The following is a 24,358-nucleotide window of genomic DNA, read 5'->3' on the forward strand; positions in this document are numbered from 1 at the left end:
GTATTAAGACCATCAGTGGATATCCAATAAAAGCCTGAAATGGAAGTAGGATAACATTTTACGGGTTCGCTTGAACAAAGCTGACACGTAGTTTTCATTGAATCCATGAATCCATGTTGATGTAAAGTTCCTCATTAATAATTATTCCACATAAGCTGATATGCAACAATTTTCGAGATGTCAGTTTTTGACAGCTTTCTGACCTTCTTGACATCTAACGCCATCAAAGCTTTCTATCAGGGGTGGCCAAGTTCGGTCCTCGAGAGCCACATTCCTGACACTCTTAGTTGTCTCCCCACACCTGAATCCAATGAAAGACTCATTAAAAGTCTGCTAACGAGTCTTTCATTAGATTCAGGTGTGTTGGAGCAGGGAGACAACTAAGAGTGTCAGGAATGTGGCTCTCGAGGACCGAACTTGGCCACCCCTACTTTATATGTTGAATTCATTCATTGTTTTCCACATACACTAAGTCCCAGAGTGTCAAAATCCAATCCTTCATCCGTGTTCTGACACCTGGAGAATGGATCAAGTCAGGGATTGCCTGTTGGGGTGAAATACGCTAGTGATCTTGAGTGCCCTGTGGTCCCTACGGTAACCATGAAGGCCCAACAGGAACCCTGAAAAAGAGACGGCTAATGGAGCTCTGGTGAGACGAGAAGTCCTCAGCAGCGGATCAGGTGGAGGAGATGGTGGCTCACTTGGATGAACGTTGCAACAGGTACTCAGACCCTGATTGTCTGGGATTTCCCAGCCATCAGACCAGGCTAACAATCTGTCAAAGACTGTGTGTTTGTCGGCGTGCAACAACATTCCCGCATTAAACCAACCCACACACACACGTCTCTGGATCGATCCTGGATGTAGATTTTCTATGCCCTCCAGGAAACAATCTTCCTTGCTGTCGAGGGATTGTCAAGACGACACTAAGACACAAGTTAGACTTTGTTACCCAGATCAGACTGCAGCAGTTTGGTTCACAAAGTGTAACAAGGTACGTCGACTGTCACCACTCGGGTTAAATACACCGGTACGTAGGTCCTGAAATGGCACGACCTCTTTCTGTCATTCTTTATATCAGTACATTTGAATTGTTTGCACACGACATTGTATTTTCTTGCCCTCAACGTCTCAAATTTATTAAACACCAGATATATTATTTAGAGTTGAAATGTGGGTCACATCCAAAGCTCAGCAAACTGAATTGTTGAGCGCGACCTAACAAATTGCCTGCAGCAACAATCAGACAACAAGCAAACCGCGTTCGCTGCTTCTTCAAAGTAATACATGGATTCATTGTTCTGCCGGAGTTGCAGACATCAATTTTAAGTGTGTCAGGTGCGCTCCGGTGCAAATCCACTGGTGTGTGCAGGTAAATCCTTTGAAAAGGCCGCGATGAATCAGACGGGGTTAGATGTGCACGTGCACTTCATTCTGAGCCTGTCATTTTTGTCAGCAGGCTGCATGAAAACAAACCTAATCCGGTTTATCCTGGTGTTACTTTTATTATCAGCAATAATAACTGTCGGAGATCAAAGACGAGGGCAAGGTCTGACTCTGTGCCAGGCATGATCCTGCAGGTTTTGTTTTCTGGGCAAAGAATGCAGGAAAATTGGAGCAGGAGAGTTATGACCACTGGCTCATTACCTCCTATTTGAAGGGTCTGATTTTGATGCTTTGATGTTTTTTGCTTTTGATTTGATGATTCTGTAAAGTTGTTTGGAAACTGGGTAATCGTACCCACACGCATGAAGACAGTAAACAGCTACAGCAACCTGACATTTGAGCCCACCAAGCTTAGTTTTCATCTAAATGACCTCTGGCTGACCTTGCCAGGGCCCCATTTGGTCCAAATTGGACTGAAAATCAAATTCCTTGACCTTTGCCAAAATTAATTCTGTAAGACCATTTCAGAGGCGACCTTCATCAACACACAAGCCTTCTTAGAAATCAGCAGGACCTGGGAGGAACAGGTCAACACACAGACAGATGACCCTGACCCCTATGACTGACCTTTGGCAAATCTATTTGTAGTTTGGGGTTCTCAAGTCGATACACTTTGCATGGACAAGTGACACTTTTCTGCAGAAGGCTTTTGCAAAGTACAGTTTGGTCATTTGATCTTTGACCCCAGAATCAGCAGGCATCTTGAGGTCACCATGTCTAACACACATGCCAAGTTTGGTGACAATCAGGCAGTATTGCACTCACAAGGTTTCAGTAAAGTATGCTCCAGGGACTTTGTCCCCAAGAACCCTATTGTCTTTGCTGTCACTTGGTCAAAGGTCAATATGTCATATGACAATCAGGCAATTAAGAAAGACGTTATGACGCTCACAAGATTTTTTCAAAGTATGTTCCAGTGACCCTGAACATTGACCTTTTCACAACCAAATCAATAGGTTTCTTGGGGTCACCATGCCGACCATACATACCATGTTTGATGACGATTAGGCAGTTTTAAAGAAACAAGTTACAAGATTTTGTCAAGGTACATTCCAGTGAAGTGGACCTTTTGATCCCAAAATCATTAGAGTTGTTGGGGTCACCATGCGTCATGCTGACTGACTGACTGACTGACTCTCTGCACGCTGTGTGTGTGTGTGTGTGTGTGTGTGTGTGTGTGTGTGTGTGTGTGTGTGTGTGTGTGTGTGTGTGTGTGTGTGTGTGTGTGTGTGTGTGTGTGTGTGTGTGTGTGTTACTGTTTGTTGTCAGCCGTTTACTCCTCATTTTCTCTCCACAAACTGCTGCTACAGTGTTACACTTTCAAAATTAATTTCTTCTGCTTTGTTGCATTTTCCTCCATTTAAAGTTGTTTTCACTCCCAAATCATCCTACACCACATTGTCTGATACCGTGAGGCCATATTGTGACTTCGGGGAATCGAAGGTGGAAATAAGAACAATTTACAGAGTCTCACCTGGGGGTCGTGAACCCATCTGCACTAAACGGTGCAGCTTCAGGCGCAGCACACATCCGCTTCGGAGACCACCCAGTACTGTCTGAAACCCATTCCCAAAATTGAGGTCAAGGACTTTGATCTTTGGAAATGTCTGCTTCTGCGATGTAATGTGAGAGAAAATAACAGAGCAAGAAGGTCCAACACACAAACAAACGCCATCTCTGCCTATGTCCTGTGAATCCCATCAAAATCAGCTTCTAATGGCCTGTTTCCATGGTGATGTACTGGAGTCACACGCACGTACAGTGCACACCTCAGACAGCGGCGCTGTCCCTGAGATTTCCACTTAAGGGTTTCAATAGTTTAGGAAGTCTGGTTAGGACAGTGACGTATCTGACGCAGCCAGGCTTCAACAATATCACATCACTGCTGCTTTCAAAGGCTGAGATACCAGAGTGACACCTTCACGGAAATCTGAGGAGATCCAAAAACAACAGCATGACTCAAATGGTTTTCCATAGAACATTATTAGGTGCAGCAGCGTTTTTTTCTTTGGTTGTGGGGGGGGGACGTAATTTTGTGGTGAAGCAAGTGAATTTGTGGAAAATGTACAAATGCTCATTCATTCACTTTCTGCCACTTATCTGGGTTTGGGCTGTGGTGGCAGTAGACCAAGCAGCTCATCCCTCATTTCCCTATCCTGAGCCAAGGCCTCAAATTCTTCCTGGGGCATTCCCAAGTAAGCTGGGAAATATAGTCCCTCTGGCGTGTCCTGGGTCTTCCCCAGTGCCTTCTCGCAGTTGTACCTGCTGCAGGGAGACAACCATGGGGTATATCCTCACCAGATACTATTATTAATAACAAACTTATGATTTGTTTAAAAAAATACATATACATATACACACACACACACACACACACACACACACACACACATATATATATTAAAAATGTTTAACTAAAACATTTTTATTGAATTTAATGTTTAATTTTTTTATTTTAATTTAATTAAAAATAATGAAACATCATTAGTATGATTGAGTGTCTGAAGCTTATTACAAGAAAAAGCTCTATAGACTGTCTGAGATGTTGCTCACAGCAGTACTATTATATTCTGTAGTAGTACAATAGGATAAGAAGTACAATGGATGAACCTGATAATGGAGATAGTAGGAAAGTTTAAAGAGTTTTCTAAAGAGCTTTTTTTTTTCTTTCTGTGCAGAAGGTCTTCCACTAAACACGTCTTGTCAAGTATTCTAGTGGATAAAACAAATCTGGGGATTAACTCAAATTATTATGAATCCCTCTTATCTGTAACAACTTGGAGCTTAACGAAGGTCTTGGACGTGTGTGCAGTTGATCCCACAGTGGCTTCATTATTGGCCGCTCCACACCGCCACATCAAACTGTGCTCTCGCCGAGTAGCAAAGAGGCAAGAATAAATCCAAGGTGCAGCCTAATCTGAAATTTGAGGCTGCTTCACTTAAGGTCAGATGTTTTTGCTTAGTAGTTTCCTTAAATGTTACCTTAAAGCGTGCATGTGAGCTTGGAGAACCAGGATCTGACACTGTTTTATGCATCATCAGTAAAGACTACAAATGCTAGTATAGCTTTTCCCGGAGCTACTGTACGACTGCTGCGGCTGCACTTTGAGCCACATCGGGAGAACAGGAGCGTGTGACAGAAGATGGAAAAACAGCTTACACAATCATCACTTCCCTTCCCTGCTCTGGTAAACGCGCCTCTAAAATCAATAAGACGGCTCTTTTTCATGTTTCCTCACACAGAGAAAGCCGTTGTTTGTTTGGGTTTTTGCTTCCAGAATAATCATATGAGCAGAAAACATTCCGGTGTCTCTACACAGTAATTCCCATGACAGGCTTTGTTAAACACTTTCATAGATGTTTTAGCAGCATGTCCCTTTCCAGGCGGGAATCGTCACAGCAGATCTGATATGGATCTGAATGTTGATTCATTCATTCATTCATGTTCTGCCGCTTATCTGTGTCCGGATCACGGTGACAGTAGAGCAAGCAACACATCCCATACTTCCCTATCCTTGGCCAAGTTCTCCAACTCTTCCTGGGGGATCCCAAGGCAATCCCAAGCCATCTGGGAAAAATAAGCCCTCCAGCATGTCCTGGGTCTTGCCCGGGGGCTCCTCCCAGTTGGATGTGCCTGGAAGACCTCCCTAGGGAGACGACCAGGGGACCTCTTCATCAGGTGCCTGAACCACCTCAGCTGGCTTCTTTCGATGCAAAGAAGCAGTGGTTCTACTCTGAGTCCTTCCCAGACAGCCAAGCATCTCACCCTGTCCAGGAGTGAAAGCCCAGCTACCCAAAGGAGGAAACCCATTTCCATCACTTGTATCCTCAGGATAGGACCAGAAATTGACTGGTAAATTCTGGTACAGCATCCGTAAATCATCAGATGTTGCTCCCAATCCATCTAGTGATCTCATGTTCCAAGTTACTCTGACTCATAAAGAAGACTCCTTCACTTGGGGCAAGTGAAGCATGGGGCTTATGATCTTATACACACACAGGCCCAGAGGTCCACTGGAGACCAGGGTAATTTTTCCACAGATACCACAGCATGAAGAGGATGAGGGTGTACAACTCCCCCTGGGCAGGACTCCAGGCCATCACAGGTTACTTCCCCAGCCAAGGCCAGTACCCATTTATGGCTGAGGGGACTGGGACAATGGAAATGAAGGACACAGTCAGGTAGTGTGACCGTGAATCTAATCCAGGTCTACATTCTGGTAACCTAGTGAGGTGCCAGCTCTACTAGCTGACCAATCTACACCAAAATCAAATCAGTTCTTCCCATCCGCAGGCCCAGTGTACCTGCCAAGTGTGAACAAAATCAGATCAGTCCTTCTTAAGATACATTTCTAACATGCATACAAACATAACTGCTTAGAGACCGAGGCAATCACAAGAGCACCTGTTATTGCAGAATGTGTGCACTGGGCATGAAAGTGACAGCTGCATTGTGGGAAAGTCCTGATTGCACTTGCACTGGGCACCGCTTTGCACCAGACGGAAAATAAGACACCTGACATTCTTTGACCTCGCTCACGTTCATAGAGTTGGAGCCTTTCAGTTTCAGCCTGCACGGAGTGGATTTTTATTTAATAATTTTGGTTAAATGGATGTTTGAGCATGCAGAGGCAGATGAAGCACAAATATTGATGCAGAATGAGTTGCCCCACGTATAATATATTCACAGCTCTGTGGCTCCGGGACAAAGTTCTGCCAACATTTGTCAGCACATATTCTGTCCACATCCACACATAAGATGCTGCAAAAATACTAAGATAATACTTTATTCTATTATTTAAAAATATTCACTGAAATTCCCAAATGGATTATTAGAATTCAAGTATAAGTAAAGGACACTTTTTCATGCTTTGTCCGATACTCTACTTCTTGACTGCGACACAATGCTCGTTTCTCTGCAGGTGCCAGGACTTTCATTTTATTCCTTACACGATAAGCCGTCATTTTCAATCTGATCAACATGCACACCTGCCAGCTACGCCAGTAATAATGCACATTTTGCACTGACAATTAAATTCCTGAGTAGCCACAAAAGAGAGAAATGACGTGTAGTAAAATGCATCGTTTGTACCATTTCCTCGGGATATGAACCACTCACTAAATGAGCCTCTGCTAGGTACTCATTAAGTTGGATGCTCTGTAGGCAGCAGCTTTAAGGAGGACGTGACCTTGTGTGTGGAGGTCCCATGACCGAAAATAACACTCATTGAGATCTGACGTCGGGGGGAAAAAAACAATTCAAAATGTCAAAATCCCATTGGCTTCCTTACAACTGACCCCAGGTTCGAGGTCGATGACTCACTCGGTTGAGTTCATTCTACGATTTGAAAAACACTGCTGGATATTTTGACGGTGGAGTAAAACCCAGGAAACGCTATGAAGACAAAACTCTCTTTGAACCAAATTACCCAATTTCCAGTCTCATTTGTCACATTTTGAGATTGAGCGGAGCCGCAAAACACCATCGCCATAGCAGCTGGGTCTTATTGGAGCAGAGCCGATTAGATGAGCCTCGTGGAGCCGGCGTGTGGGTGGGAGGGCAGATGGGCCGAGGTGATGCATTATGCATGGGGCAAAAAACACACAGGCTCCATCTGCAACCAGCTGCGGCCCCGGTTGGAGAGGGACAGGCTGACCTAGCCAGACCAGTCACTCCCTCTGTAGCCCCTCCCTCGCTCCTCTGAGTCTGCGGGCAGCTAGCACTCTGCCGTGACCCTGGGCACACTTCCAGCACTATCAGCTAAAATGTGGAAGTCCAACTTTGGTGTTGAGATATTAATTTGGACGCTTCCCGGATCTGTGATTTGACACAACTGACCTTGACATGGCAGATTCCAATCTGCACACCGATAAGGGGGTGACTACCTCAGCTCTAATGTAGTCCAACATTATCACGGCCACTTCAGCAATGCTATAAAGTAACTGAACACTTTTAAATGTGTAGCTGTACTTCAAATTGTGCTTTCCCATTCAATTGAACAAGATAGTGTGTCCAGATTTTTTGACTGGTAGTGTACCTGTGGGGCATATGCACTGATGGCATTCATCATCACCCCTTCAAATTCCAACTACATACACATCACCCAGTCAGACATTCACTTGTCTACATGTCTACCTCTCTCCTCTCCATTATACAGTAGAAGCCAGTTCTCTCCCATACTGCCAGTATTCAAAGTCCAGACTCTCACTTCCACCCTTCCAACCTTCTTCCTCTCCTGCTGCCTCCAGATATGTTCTTCTCCTCTTCTTCTTCTTCTTTGTCCAGCAGTAGCCTAATATCCACTGGCACCATGTTGGGCTACGGCACCAGTGGCGGTTGTTGTTAACCAAGACATCGACCAAGCAAAACAGGAGGCTTCTTCAAATTTACAGTTCAAAATAATATTGTTGTCAATTTATAGTGAATATGTTTGCTTGTGAGGATGTGTGTGTCCTTCTCACACCTGGGTGGGTTGTTTTTTTTGTTGTTGTTGTTTTGTTTTGTTTTTGCTCCTCCTGGTGCTGATGCAGATCTCCTGATTAAATCCCATGAAATCTCAGCACATAGTCACAGATCCAGCAGGCAGCACTGATTGGCTGCAACATCCACCACACCTCGGGAAGCGTGGAGTGGTGTGATGGAGTCATGTTCACCATCATTGTGTGGTAAAATACATTGATTGTTCAAGCACAGTGGATACAGTCTATGACCTGGAACGCACTTTTGTTCAACATGAAGAAGGAATTCTGTTTTGAAATGTATTGTACTTCCACTGATTCAGCATTATGAAAATGCAGGCAAATATTTATGCAAATGCTTATACAACCCCTGGCAATAATTATGGAATCACCGGCCTCGGAGGATGTTCATTCAGTTGTTTAATTTTGAAGAAAAAAAGCAGATCACAGACATGACACAAAACTAAAGTCATTTCAAATGGCAACTTTCTGGCTTTAACAAACACTATAAGAAATCAGGAAAAATAATTGTGGCAGTCAGTAACGGTTACTTTTTTAGACCAAGCAGAGAGAAAAAAATATGGACTCACTCAATTCTGAGGAATAAATTATGGAATCACCCTGTAAATTTTCATCCCCAAAACTAACACCTGCATTAAATCAGATCTGCTCGTTAGTCTGCATCTAAAAAGGAGTGATCACACCTTGGAGAGCTGTTGCACCAAGTGGACTGACATGAATCATGGCTCCAACATGAGAGATGTCAATTGAAACAAAGGAGAGGATTATCAAACTCTTAAAAGAGGGCAAATAATCAGACAATGTTGCAAAAGATGTTGGTTGTTCACAGTCAGCTGTGTCTAAACTCTGGACCAAATACAAACAACATGGGAAGGTTGTTAAAGGCAAACATACTGGTAGACCAAGGAAGACATCAAAGCGTCAAGACAGAAAACTTAAAGCAATATGTCTCAAAAATCAAAAATGCACAACAAAACAAATGAGGAACGAATGGGAGGAAACTGGAGTCAACGTCTGTGACCAAACTGTAAGAAACTGCCTAAAGGAAATGGGATTTACATACAGAAAAGCTAAACGAAAGCCATCATTAACACCTAAACAGAAAAAAACAAGGTTACAATGGGCTAAGGAAAAGCAATCGTGGACTGTGGATGACTGGATGAAAGTCATATTCAGTGATGAATCTCAAATCTGCATTGGGCAAGGTGATGATGCTGGAACTTTTGTTTGGTGCCATTCCAATAAGATTTATAAAGATGACTGCCTGAAGAGAACATGTAGATTTCCACAGTCATTGATGATATGGGGCTGCATGCCAGGTAAAGGCACTGGGGAGATGGCTGTCATTATATCATCAATAAATGCACAAGTTTACGTTGATATTTTGGACACTTTTCTTATCCCATCAATTGAAAGGATATTTGGGGATGATGAAATCATTTTTCAAGATGATAATGCATCTTGCCATAGAGCAAAAACTGTGAAAACATTCCTTGCAAAAAGACACATAGGGTCAATGTCATGGCCTGCAAATAGTCCGGATCTTAATCCAATTGAAAATCTTTGGAAGTTGAAGAAAATGGTCCATGACAAGGCTCCAACCTGCAAAGCTGATCTGGCAACAGCAATCAGAGAAAGTTGGAACCAGATTGATGAAGAGTACTGTTTGTCACTCATTAAGTCCATGCCTCAGAGACTGCAAGCTGTTATAAAAGCCAGAGGTGGTGCAACAAAATACTAGTGATGTGTTGGAGCGTTCTTTTGTTTTTCATGATTCCATCATTTTTTCCTCAGAATTTAGTGATTCCATATTTTTTTCCCTCTGCTTGGTCTAAAAAAGTAACCATTACTGACTGCCACAATTATTTTTCCTGATTTCTTATAGTGTTTCTTAAAGCCAGAAAGTTGCCATTTGAAATGACTTTAGTTTTGTGTCATGTCTGTGATCTGCTTTTTTCTACAACATTAAACAACTGGATGAACATCCTCCGAGGCCGGTGATTCCATAATTTTTGCCAGGGGTTGTGTATTGAGGGTGCATCCTGAAAGTATTCACAGCACTTCACTTTTCTACATTTTCTGCTAGAGCCTCATTCCAAAGCGAATGAAATTAACTTTTTTCCTCAAAATTCTACACACAATGCCCCATAATGACAATGTGAAAAAAGTCTGAGATTTTTGCAAATGTATTAAAAATAACAAAAAAAACCTAAGAAATCAACATGTACATTAGTATTCACAGCCTTTGCCGTGAAGCTCAAAATTGAGCTCAGCTGCCTCCTGTTTCCACTGATCATCCTTGAGATGTTTCTACAGCTTAGTTGGAGTCCACCTGGGGTAAATTCAGTTGATTGGACATGATTTGGAAAGACACACACCTGTCTACATATAAGGTCCTACAGTTGGCAGTCAGAGCACAATCCAAGCATGAAGTCAAAGAAAATGTCTGTAGACCTGAGAGACAGGCTTCACTCAAGGCACAAATCTGGGGAAGGGTATAGAATATTTCTGCTGCTTTGAAGGTCCCAGTGCACACAGTGGCCTCCATCATCTGTAAATAGAAGTAGATCAGATCCACCAAGACTCTTCCTAGAGCTGACCGTCCATCTAAACCAGGGGTGGGCAATTAATTTTTACAAGGGGCCACATAGGGAACCTGAATCATGTCCGAGGGCCACACCATCAAAGACTCCCTGTCTCCCATTATAAATTTTACAAAAAATTACCTATTTAATAGCTTTTATAGGTAATTTTTATTATTGTAATAATATGTAAATATTTAAATATACCTAAATAAACCTAATGATTTGCAACACACAGACTTGACATTTTTAATATATGTAATAATAATCACAGACCTCATGAGGGCCGGACAGAGACATGCAAAGGGCCGCATGTGGCCCCCGGGCCGCAGTTTACCCAGGTCTGATCTAAACTGTGCGATTGGGGGAGAAGGACCTTAGTCAGGGAGGTGACCAAGAACCTGATGGTCACTCTGTCAGAGCTCCAGCATTCCTCTGTGGAGAGAGGAGAACCTTCCAGAAGGACAACCATCTCTGCAGCAATCCACCAATCAGGCCTGTATGGTAGAGTGACCAGATGGAAGCCACTTGTGTGTTGGGGGGTGTGGCTGGATATTTTGGTGTTCTTTTCTTTTCTTTGCTCTTCAGGTGGCATGGAAACTGATTTGTCTGTGGAGAAGGTGCTGGCTGAAGAGTCCTCACCCTTATCAACATCATGTGTAGCACCTGTGACTGGTGCTCACATGCAACCTTGGGGACTTTCAGCTGAGGCAGATAATTGGATGGCGTTCTGCATTTAAGTCATGTGTGATTCAAGCAGAGCTGCCGGGAGCTCGACCTTGTGATGTTCGTTTGTGAGACGCTGAGGACCGCGCCTGGGTTTGACACATCGAGCCCGTGAAGCAGGGAAGGGTGAGGACACATGCTGTCAGCACACATCAAAGGTGATTAAGTGTTTGACTAATTGTTGATAGTAACTTGATGTTTTGTTACACAGTATACTTGAATTGTGATGAGAATTGTGCAGCTTGCTTGTCACTGCTGTGGCATGCGGATAAGTGATCCTCCACCTGTTGTGAGAAGCTGCTCATTTGCATAAAGTTAAAAAAGATACAGACCTGAATGTGTTGCTGATAGCGTGTGTCTTTTGAAAGTTATTGTTGTAACTGCTGACTTACCTCACCTCTTCTTTGCTTCACAGAGAGTCAGTTTGTCGTGTCCACCTGGGGGGTGTTTGGTGGTGGTAGTGGGTCCAGGAGCGCCGGGCTTTGATCCTTGCGGGCGCTGGAGAGCGTACCAACAGTCACTCCACCAGAAGGACGCTATTTTTGTTTTTACACTTTTTAAGCACAGCGGGTGAAATAAATATATTGTTTTTGGAACCGCTTTTCTGGTTATTTGTAGCGCTGGGTTCCGTCTGACGCAGGTCCGCTCCTCAACCCGCGTCGACACATAACACCACTCCTTAGTAAAAGGCAAATGGCAGCCCACCTGGAGTTTCACAAAAAGGCACCTGAAGGACTCTCAGACCAGGAGAAACAAAATTCTGTGGTCTGATGAGACAAATATTGAAATCTTTAGCATGAATGCCAGACGCCATGTTTGGAGGAAACCAGGCACCATCCCTACAGTGAAACATGGTGGCGGCAGCATCATGCTGTGGGGATGTTTTCCAGCGGCAGGAACTGGGAGACTAGTCAGGATTGAGGGAAAGATGAATGCAGCAATGTACAGAGACATCCTGGATGAAAACCTGCTCCAGAGCACTCTTGACCTCAGACTGGGGCAACGGTTCATCTTTCAGAAGGACAATGACCCTAAGACCAAGATATCAAAGGAGTGGCTTCAAGACGAGTGACCCAGCCAGAGCGCAGACCTGAATCCAATTTAACATCTCTGAAGAGATCTGAAAATAGCTGAGCACCAACGCTCCCCATCCAACCTGATGGAGCTTGAGAGGTGCTGCAAAGAGGAATGGACCAAACTGCCCAGAGATAGGTGCACCAAGCTTGTGGCATCATATTCAAGAAGACTTGAGACCATAATTGCTGCCAAAGATACATTAACAAAGTACTGAGCAAAGTGTGTGAATATTTATGTACGTTAGTTTTTTATTTTTTTAATAAATTTGCAAAAATAAAAAAAATCATGTTGTCATTATGGGGTATTGTGTGTAGAATTTTGAAGGGAAAATTAATTAACTCCATTTTGGAATAAGGCTGTAACGTAACAAAATGTGGAAAAAAGTGAAGTGCTGTGAAGACTTTATGCATCCTATTTGTTGGTTTATTTATGTTAGTTGGATGACAACAATGGAAAATGTCAATCCAAAGGATTTCTCTGTGGATGCAGGAGAAGTTGCATTGATCAATTTGGCATCTTTTTCTCCAGACCTTTTGGTTCGATAGCCATGTTCATATGTTTCAGTCAGCTTTTGTGCATGTACACAGACACGATTTCAAAGCAAAAACAGTGCTTTTGTGTGAACGGCAAATGGGCAGTTGTGAATCAGTGCCCCTTTCAGGATCACACTGCATTCTGGAAGATAATGCAATGTTACTTGGCAACAGCAGCGCCAACATTTTGTTTCAGTGAACCCTGCCAGCTGAACATAAGAGCAGCTTTTGTCCTCACAACACTCAGTCTGCAAGACAATTTTGATAATCGAACAAAGTGTCCATCAAAAAGCAGTTCCTGGATCAGTCACAGTACTCTGGTCTGGACAATAACGGACAACACCAACATTTAGACAAATTACTGGACTGGAGTCTTGGAAAGTCCTGGATAGCAGCCATCCAGGCACACAACTGGCCCATCCATATTTGATGGGCGAAACCACTTGAAAAATGGCCGTCCTCTTCACGTCTACAGCCACTGGATAAATTGGCACACCTGTGGTGGGTTCTGGAATTGCCCAGCAAAGCCAAATTGGCAAAAGGGCACTCATTAGGGCCAAGGCCATGTCTGACTGCGTGTTTGTTGGTCTGCTTCCCTCAGTCCCTTTTGCTTACGACACAACCATGTTGGGTCCTGGATGGCAACATCCCAGGTTTTGTGGTGTAGCAGGTGAGGCAATGCACAGCACCAGCACGTGCTCCCAGATGTGTCCTGATGACCGTTGGCACAAAACTGAGTTCAGGTACATTCAGAAATCCATGGCCATGTTCATCTAAAAATGAGATGCTGTCAAATGAAAATGCCAGTGAGTTTCTAAAGTCTAACACAAGAAAGCATCTGCACTTTAAACCACATAAAAGTCAGTTTAAAGTCTGACAAAGTGACTTCATGGTGCTTTAGGAGCACAATGCAAAGTCGCACCTTCACCCTCTGTGGTGCACGCATGGGCCAGCACATCCATATCAATATTTTGACATACGAGGTCTGTCAATAAAGTATAGGTCCTTTTTATTTTTTTCAAAAACTATATGGATTTCATTCATATGTTTTTACGTCAGACATGCTTGAACCCTCGTGCGCATGCGTGAGTTTTTCCACGCCTGTCGGTGACGTCATCCGCCTGTGAGCACTCCTTGTCCAGCCCCTCGTTGGAATTCCTTTGTCTGAGAAGTTGCTGAGAGACTGGCGCTTTGTTTGATCAAAATTTTTTCTAAACCTGTGAGACACATCGAAGTGGACAAAGTTCGAAAAATTAAGCTGGTTTTCGGTGAAAATTTTAACGGCTGATGAGAGATTTTGAGGTGATACTGTCGCTTTAAGGACTTCCCACGGTGCGAGACGTCGCGCAGCGCTCTCAGGCGCCGTGGGCAGCCTGATTCCATCTGAAAACCTCCACATTTCAGGCTCTATTGATCCAGGACGTCGTGAGAGAACAGAGAAGTTTCAGAAGAAGTCGGTTTCAGCATTTTATCCGGATATTCCACTGTTAAAGGAGATTTTTTTAATGAAAGACGTACGGACGGATTGCAGCGTCGGCTCGCAGCCGCCGCGACGCTCTGCCACAGGAAAAACACCTCTGTTGGAAGCCTTATGGACAAGTTGGAACATGTCCAGCTGTTAAGCAATTTCTCATATACTCACTCCACTGAAAGCCATCAAAAGCCGCCTGGATTTTACAAATGGTTATCAACACGGAGGTGTTTTTCCAGTGCCGCCGCACCGCGCCGGCTGAGTCCCAACGAGCGGACCCGTCCGCACGTCTTTCATTAAGAAAATCTCCTTTAACAGTGGAATATCCGGATAAAATGCTGAAACCGACTTCTTCTGAAACTTCTCTGTTCTCTCACAACGTCCTGGATCAATAGAGCCTGAAATGTGGAGGTTTTCAGCTTGAAACAAGCTGACGACGGCGCCTGAGAGCACTGCGCGACGTCTCGCTCCGTGGGAAGTCCTTAAAGCAACAGTATCACCTCAAAATCTCTCATCAGCCGTTAAAATTTTCACCGAAAACCAGCTTAATTTTCGAACCGTGTCCACTTCGATGTGTCTCACAGGTTTAGAAAAAATTTTGATCAAACAAAGCGCCAGTCTCTCAGCAACTTCTCAGACAAAGGAATTCCGACGAGGGGCTGGACGACTCCTCCCACAAGGAGTGCTCACAGGCGAATGACGTCACCGACAGGCGTGGAAAAACTCACGCATGCGCACGAGGGTTCAAGCATGTCTGACGTAAAAACATATGAATGAAATCCATATAGATTTTGAAAAAAATAAAAAGGACCTATACTTTATTGACAGACCTCTTATTTCTATTCATAAATCAGGGTCTGAATGTTACAGAGACTTTGTTCAACCACTTCCTGAAATACTACTTCTTAGCTGTACTCACAGCCAATCCTAGAAGCCAGAGAAGGTCACATGGTCCTGCGACATTGATGTGTTTCTGTGTTTGTCATTCCCAGTGAAGGACTTTAGGAATGTGGATGTCTGAGTTTCTGCGACTTCTGGATTTTATACATATGATGAGGATTTATTTGAAAACAGAAAACACTGGTAAGTGATTTTATTTACAGTTACGATTGTTTGGAATGTAGTATCTCCCTGCTGTGCAGCTCCCAGTAAGTAGCGCTGCTGCACTGTATGGCACTTATTTTAGACATTTTGATACATTGATTCAAAGTCTTTTTCATATATTGCAGTTGTTTTCAGGTGTATATCTGTCACGAAGTGTGCAGGTCAAGACGGGGCCTGTTCAGGCATCTTCACATCCACCATCCAGTCTGGGAATCCATTAAGAGACAACCTTTCTTACCACAGAGGGATTACCACCATGCCAACAATGATTTTCACTAAATATTTTAAGAATTTTTAAAACCACGTTTTAAAAATCAGCTTTAGAGCCTAATTGTATCTTTCATAGTGTTCTAGACAAATATATGTCTCACATTCAGAAAGTGGAACTCGTTCTAATATGGAATATATGGCCATTATGCTACATGCATGTACCTTAAAAGGAGAACTACTGAAGGTACAGTAAAATGACCTCAATGCGCCAATGAGTCTGTAGACCCCACAGGGTTAGAAAGTTCCCCACACACATGCACTCTGCACACAGCAAAGTGCAATCGCATATAACAGGAACATGAAGCTGAATTGAACGTAATATACAGCAACACGCGCACGGCCACACCACAAATAGATTTGCACTACACATTTTTGACCCTCCACCTCAGAAGCAGGAGACAGGACTTCATATGTGTCATTAAGGTACGAACGACTACAGTGTTTTTGTACAAATTTTGCATTTCACTTGAATCACATCGCTTTTAGCTGAAAACTTATTTTCCATCTACTTAAAAAAAAAACACTCCGTGTGTGTTTTCTAATGGTGACAGTCACGTCTGCAGTTTCACACTGATGATTATAGATGCTTGGCGGATGGAGAGACTCACATAGACCTTATTTATCATGTCTTCACTCTGCCACTGTCAAAGTCACCTTTATTAACCCCAACCCCCCCCCCGGGCCAGTGGTCTACCTGTTATCTCCCCCCATCCTCTCCACTGGTGACTGACAGCTCAGCTAATGTAGTCCCAGCCAGGTAGGACATGAGGAACAGGAAGTCAGAGGGATCTAAATCTCTGCCACCGCGGATGCACCAGATGGGCCATTGGAAGCAGGAAGGCGCCGCAGTGGGATGACCTAACGCGGGTTTGTTAAAAATCACCCTGATCTCTTTTAATGGCTCTGCTAATGGCAGAGTTGGAAAAAGGGAAAGATGTCAGATCTTTAAGTTTGGGGAGATTTATGATTCTCATTAAATCGAGGTGTTTCGTCTTCAGGGAGCTGCAGGGAAGGTAAAAATCAAACAGAAACTATTTTATCAGGTCAAATCCGCTTTATCGCCGATGGTTTTTACTGTTGATATGACAAGCAAGAGTGGATTTTATTAGCTTGTAATAAGTTAATTTACGAGTCCGCTTACTTTAGTTTTACTGACTACAGACGTGACTTTAGCTTGAAAAAGCTTCGTGTTTAGCATATCTTTAACTGCTGGCTATCAGAAAAGATTATGTTAGCCATTTGTATTTGTTGGTGTACACTTAAATCTGTGATTTCCACCAAGCAGAGCCAGGTGCATAAGTATTTGGACAGTGAGTGTTTTACACCACCACCAATGGAGTTGAAATCAAATATAAGTTATCTCCATCAACAATTATAGAACAGTGTGTCCCGTCACAACCAGAGAAGCTGTCCATGGGCAAAGCAGGTTTTCAGTACCAGTACTGGGGGCTAAACAGCGCTCTGTGTCCAGCCTCTGTAGACCATGGCCTAAATAAAAATGTATGGTATGTATGCAGGGTGGCAGCTATTGTTGTGGTCTGCCCGCTGCCCGTGTCTTATGTCCTGTCTGTTTCTTGTATTTCACACTTTGCTCTTTCTTGAGTTAACTTCCCCTTTAGTTTGGTAGTTACTCATGGGTTGTTTTAGGTTCTACTCAGCCAGGGCTTCTTTGTGATTTGATATTTTGCTCTGTCTCCATCAGTCCATGTGTGTGTTTGTAGGCATGGTCTGTCACTTCGTGTTCCTTCACAGGTGTGTCTCATCACCATCATCCCACCTGTACCCTGTGTTCTTGTTACATCACTATTTAAGTTTGTCACTGCTCTGCCCTCACTTTGCTGGGTTATTCTGGTTTGTTCTGTTCCTGATAGTAGTGGTAGACCTTGGTTTTCGCATCTCCATTTGCCCTGGTGCTGCTGCCAGCTCTCCTTTTGTGCTCCTAATCATTTGGACTATTACCCAGTTTTGGACTTACTGTGTTCTGTGTTGTGGACTCATCAGATTTCTATGGTAAATAAACCATTTTTTCACTCTTGTTTGGTTGGTCCCTGTCTGCAGTTTTGGGTTCAATCCTTTTGAAATCGTGACAGCTATAGCCAGGTAGGGGTCATTGAGGGATTACACAAGGGCCAACATTTAAAACTGCTCCAATCATATTGAACAGTAGACCACATTATTTTTCTGATGATAAAAACTCCAGAAAAATACAGATTGCGCAATGCACGACTGAATGTCTTGAGATATGCGGTATAAACAACAAAAATAGTAACAGATCAGTTTCAGATTTAACAAAAGGTCAAAAGTTGCTCCAGTTTTGGTTAAAAAAAAATGCCTGAGTTCATATGGCTTTAAAAAGGACAAGTTTCCATCTTTTTGCAGATGATGTGGTCCTGTTGGCTTCATCGGCCGGTGACCTCCAACACTCACTGGATTGGTTCACAGCCAAGTGTGATGCGGCTGGGATGAGGATCAGCACCTCTAAATCTGAGGCCATGATTCTCAGCAGGAAACCAATGGATTGCCTACTCTGGGTAGGAAATACGGTATTGCCCCAAGTGAAGGTGTTCAAATACTTTGGGGTCTTGTTCAGGAGTGAGGGGACGATGGAGTGTGAGATTGGCCAGAGCAGGGGCAGGGTTGCATTTGCTCTATCGTACTGTTGTGGTGAAAAGGGAGCTGAGATAGGGTGAGAAGTTCAGTCATCTGTGGGGAGCTCGGAGTAGAGTCGCTGCTCCTTCGCGTTGAAAGGAGCCAGCTGAGGTGGTTCGGGCATCTGGTAAGGATCCCCCCTGGCACAACTCCCTAGGGAGGTGTTCCAGGCAGGTCCATCTGGGAGGAGACCCCAGTGAAGACCCAGGACTGGGTGGAGAGATTATATCTCCACACTGGCCTGTGAATTTCTTGGGATCCACCAGTCAGACGTGGTCAATGTGGCAAGGGAAAGGGAAGTCTGGGGTCCCCTGCTGGAGCTGTTGCCCCCGCGACCCAAACCCGGAGAAGTGGTTGAAGATGAGTGAATGAGAGTGAGTTCATCTGTTATGCTTATCTCCATTTGTGGCCCTAAAATATGGAATAATCTGACAGAGGAACTCAAACAATGTCCAAATATTATTCAGTTTAAATATCAATATAAAGAAATGATGTTCTCTAGATATGGGTCTGATGAAGAAAGATGAGCTTTGGCTCTGCTATAGTGTAAATGTAATTTGTTCAGAAGCATTCGGATTGTGTTCCTTAAGTTAAAGTGATTAACATGGTTGACAAAGGGAGTGGAAATAAATAAATTTTTTACACACACACCTCCTTTTTGGACTAGATTAACTGGATGTATAATCGAGAAATATAGGTTGTCACAGTATTGAGCTGCATATTTGTTTTGAATACTGTAGGCTTATGGCAGATTGTATTTTAAGTTGTATGCACATTAAATTATTTTTTCCTTTCTTTTTGTGTTTCATTTGTTGTGTATGTTTCTGTGGTCCGTATAAACCATTCATTCATTCATTCATTCAATATCACTTTATGGGGTAACATACATATGTTAAATGCCATAGAATCCAATGGATGCAAACAAGCATTCAGCACTATCAAAACTATAACATTTAATAATCCTACTGATTTAAATAAGCAAATTACACTGGTATACAATTTTTTAGAACTTGTCTGCTTCAGAAATAAATTGTCCTATTTATTACGGGCATTAGCTGAACTCTAATATGACAATAAAAATGTCAGATTGGCTAATCTTTCCCAGATATTTACATTTTACAACTGCATACTTATATTGTGTTAATTGTTTTCATGATGAATCATAATTTTTTTTTCATGTTTCCCTGATTGTTTATATAATAATATTTCACCTGCTCTCTTTTGTAACAGTTTAAAAATAAGCAAAACGGTTATACATTAACCCTTAGTAGAATAGTAGTAACATCTTAAATATTTGAGCCAATCAACAATTTCAAACATCATTTTTATTCTTAGCAGCCAAAAATTAGTTACGTTTGACTTTACCTATTTCAGAAGAATTATTACTGTAGACCAGACTGTATAGCAAGCATTAAATAAGTTAAGGGACACAAATACAGTAGTGTTCAGAATAATAGTAGTGCTATGTGACTAAAAAGATTAATCCAGGTTTTGAGTATATTTCTTATTGTTACATGGGAAACAAGGTACCAGTAGATTCAGTAGATTCTCACAAATCCAACAAGACCAAGCATTCATGATATGCACACTCTTAAGGCTATGAAATTGGGCTGTTAGTAAAAAAAAAGTAGAAAAGGGGGTGTTCACAATAATAGTAGCATCTGCTGTTGACGCTACAAACTCAAAACTGTTATGTTCAAACTGCTTTTTTAGCAATCCTGTGAATCACTAAACTAGTATTTAGTTGTATAACCACAGTTTTTCATGATTTCTTCACATCTGTGAGGCATTAATTTTGTTGGTTTGGAACCAATATTTTGCTCGTTTACTAGTGTGCTTGGGGTCATTGTCTTGTTGAAACACCCTTTTCAAGGGCATGTCCTCTTCAGCATAAGGCAACATGACCTCTTCAAGTATTTTGACATATCCAAACTGATCCATGATACCTGGTATGCAATATATAGGCCTAACACCATAGTAGGAGAAACATGCCCATATCATGATGCTTGCACCACCATGCTTCACCGTCTTCACTGTGAACTGTGGCTTGAATTCAGAGTTTGGGGGTCATCTCACAAACTGTCTGTGGCCCTTGGACCCAAAAAGAACAAGTTTACTCTCATCAGTCCACAAAATATTCCTCCATTTCTCTTTAGGCCAATTGGTGTGTTCTTTGGCAAATTGTAACCTCTTCTGCACATTTTTTTATTTAACAGAGGGACTTTGCGGGGGATTCTTGCAAATAAATTAGCTTCACACAGGCGTCTTCTAACTGTCACAGCACTTACAAGTAACTCCAGACTGTCTTTCATCATCCTTGAGCTGATCAACGGGTGAGCCTTTGCCATTCTGGTTATTCTTCTATCCATTTTGATGGTTGTTTTCCGTTTTCTTCCACGCGTCTCTGGTTTTTGTTGTCCATTTTAAAGCATTGGAGATCTTTGTAGATGACCAGCCTATAATTTTTTGCACCTGGTATAACTTTTCCCCTCTCCAATCAACTTTTTAATCAAACTACACTGTTCTTCTTTTTTGAACCTTACGTTGTAGTTTATTGTGTGTACACTCAAACCCCCAGAGAGGTCACTGGAGTTAATAAAGAATTAAGAATGAAGGTGCCTCCGCCCTCAAAACGGTTGAACAAATTCATCAGAAGGAACACGACAGAAGACAAGCGATGGGAGAAAACACAGACAGGACATCGGGGGGGGGGGGGGGTGGTGATTGTGTCCCCATCGTTTTCATTGTAACCTTCGTCCTGACATTATGCGATGGCTTGGTGAAAGCATTTATTAACAAAAAGCGCCATGTTAGCAGAACAAACATTTATCCTCAAGCGTCCTCACAGCTGCTTAGCGTGTGATTGATGCCCCGTGAATTTAAGTTGGAGGACGCCGGGGTCACTGCCGAATACCAGGACTCTGACAAAGATTCGGTTAAAGGAGGGTTGGGGGGGGGGCACGTCCTTAGAGTTTGTGTTCAGTAAATCTGTTACATTGTACTGAAGGGTTTTAAGAGGTCAAGCACAGGAAATGTAACCTTGTTGTTGCGACCCAATTACACACAGTCAATATTTCCATTTTATCCACCGGCGTGTCGGAGCAGCTCAGAAATGGCAACGTGGATTTTCAAAAATAATTTGCACGGGTGCCAAATGAAGCGTGACGTGAGCGTCAAAACTATAGGTCAGTCAGGTACTGACACACCCGCTTATTTATCAAGCTTGTTTCACCTTTTTCACCAAAATCACATTATGCAGCACAAATGGACTTCATTGATTTTGATAAAGTTGTCATTGAGGGATTAAATTATGTTGAGCAACTTCCTACTTTTAAACTCTGATAAGACCGAAATTATGGTTCTTGGTCCAGTGAAACATTGGCATCAATTTGACCAGTTAACACTTAGCCTAGGCTCATGTGTCATACATCACACTGACAAAGTGAGGAACCTTGTGGTAATTTTTGATCCTACATTGTCCTTTGACCTCTACATTAGAGATATTATGAGGACTGCTTTCTTCCACCTGCGAAATATTGCAAAGATTCATCCCATCCTGTCTATGGCTGATGCTGAGACCCTGATCCATGCGTTTATCTCTTCTAGATTGGACTGCTGCAATGTTCTATTTTCTGGTTTACCGCAGTCCATCATTACGACTGTCCAACTGGTTCAAAATGGTGCAGCCAGACTTTTGACATGAAGCAGAAAGTTTGACCACATTACACCCCTTTTGGCATCTCTTCACTGGCTTCCTGTCCCAGTGAGATCAGATTTTAAGGTTCTGCTACTAACCTATAAAATTATTCATGGACTGGCACCTCCCTACCTAACTGACCTAATTAAACCTTACGTACCGGCCCAGGCTCTGCGTTCATATTGCATAATAATTGCATAATAATTATGTTACCTATACAAGATAAATGGCATAGGTAACATAATTATTATGCAATTCAAACAATATACTTTATGTATTTTAAATAAATACTGCCATTATTATTGATTTAGAGTAATTATATTTAATTAATACTAAATACATAAAGCTGGGGATTATGCATTTCAAATGAATAGGATATATTACAGTAATGAATAGGCATCATGTAAGGTTTGCATTACATATTATCTAAATAAAGTAAATGGGAATTTGTCATGTAATAACATTACATAAATCTTAAAAGTTAGGGTTAAATATTTCTGTGAGTGTTGCTTCCATAGACTAAATATAAAAGTATCAGAGTCCACTTTTACTGAGACCTTTTGGATGTCAGCTTTTTTTACGGGGGTGCCGGCACGCAGCTGGAGAAAGTGTCTCACTGTGAGAGTCCTTGAAAGCTTCACTCAACCCTCCTAGATTCTGGATTAGATGCCACTGAGGGAGTATTTGGAGACCTGCACTTGAGTTCTAATGTTTCTGTGCTCGTACTTAAACAGCACAAAAACAGTAAATAACAGTTTTTAATATTTCTAACAAGCAATTAGGACTATTTTGCAACCAGAAAATAAACACTGTTTCATACCATTTAACACTCATATTTCACAAAGAGAAAAGCAAAGTTTGCACATTTTACTTCAAATTTCACACACAGGGAGCCCAGTTTTGGGGGATTATGGTCTGAAAATCATTTGGTGGTGGATGAGCTGATCCCTTCCACCTGACTGTCCTGACGTCCACGGATCTAATCTACTCACATGCTGGTTCTCATACCTGAGCATCCACGAGGAGGTGCCTCATCAGGGTCATAGACTTCTGCATGGTCTCGTTCTCAGGAGGAGGGAAGCTGCACTCCTCCTGCTCCAGGGATTTGGGCCCAGTCACTATGAAACTCGCAATCTGGTCGTTCAGGCTGTTCAGTGACTGCACAGCTGGAAGGAAAAGCACATGGATCAGTAATCCTGATACCACATTGCACATTTGGTGCCATATTACATGACACTGTACATTGGAATAATTGCCCATTTGGCACAACATTGCTCTTTTGGTACCACATTTCTCATTGCACATTTGGCACCACAATGGCCCACATTGCCCATTCGACAGCACATTGTACCATATTACCCATTTGGTATCACATTGCCCATTTGGCACCATGATGCACCACATTGCCCATTTGACATCATATTGCACCACATTACCCATTTGGTACCACATTGTTCATTTGGCACCACAATGCACCATATTTCCCATGTGGCACCACATTGCCCATTTGGCACCGCAATACACCAGATTGCACCACATTTTCCATTTGACACCATAATGGCCCACATTGCCCATTTGGCACCACAATGCACCACATTGCACCACATTGTCCATTTGGCACTACATTGCCCATTTGGCACCATAATGCAGCACACTGCCCATGTGGCACCACCTTGCCCATCTTGCATCACATTGCACCACATTGCCCATTTGGCACCACAATGGCCCACATTGCCCATCCGACTCCACATTGCACCACATTACCCATTTGGTACCACTCTGTTCATTTCGCACCACATTGCACCATATTGCCCATGTGGTACCACATTGCCCATTTGACACCCCACTGGTACCACATTGCCCATTTGGCACCACGATGCACCATATTGCCCATGTGGCACCACATGGCCAATTTGGCACCATAATGACCTACATTGCCCATTTGGCACCGCAATGCACCAGATTGCACCACATTGTCCATTTGGCACTATATTGCCCATTTGGCATCATAATGCAGCACACTGCCCATGTGGCACCACCTTGCCCATCTTGCATCACATTGCACCACACTGCCCATCTGGCACCACAATGGGCCACATTGCCCATCCGACTCCACATTGCACCACATTACCCATTTGGTACCACAATGTTCATTTGGCACCACATTGCACTGTATTGCCCATGTGGTACCACATGGTCCATTTGGCACCACAATGGCCCACATTGCCCATTTGACACCACACTGGTACCACATTGCCCATTTGGCACCACGATGCACCACATTGCTCATTTGGCACCACCTTGCATCACATTGCCATTTGGC

At 42.9% G+C, this 24,358-nt stretch overlaps 1 protein-coding gene across 1 annotated transcript in view; it reads right to left on the minus strand.

The window, feature by feature from the left end:
- The window catches only part of kazna (kazrin, periplakin interacting protein a), a 461,830-nt gene that overhangs the window by 397,754 nt on the left and 39,718 nt on the right, over nt 1–24,358 (minus strand). Inside the window, exon 2 of the mRNA XM_034173197.1 lies at nt 23,044–23,201. Within this exon, the coding sequence (XP_034029088.1) occupies nt 23,044–23,201 (158 nt within the window). The remainder of the gene's footprint in view (nt 1–23,043; nt 23,202–24,358) is intronic.

This window comes from Thalassophryne amazonica, chromosome 6, assembly GCF_902500255.1.
Source record: "Thalassophryne amazonica chromosome 6, fThaAma1.1, whole genome shotgun sequence".
In the NCBI taxonomy this organism is placed as follows: domain Eukaryota; kingdom Metazoa; phylum Chordata; class Actinopteri; order Batrachoidiformes; family Batrachoididae; genus Thalassophryne; species Thalassophryne amazonica.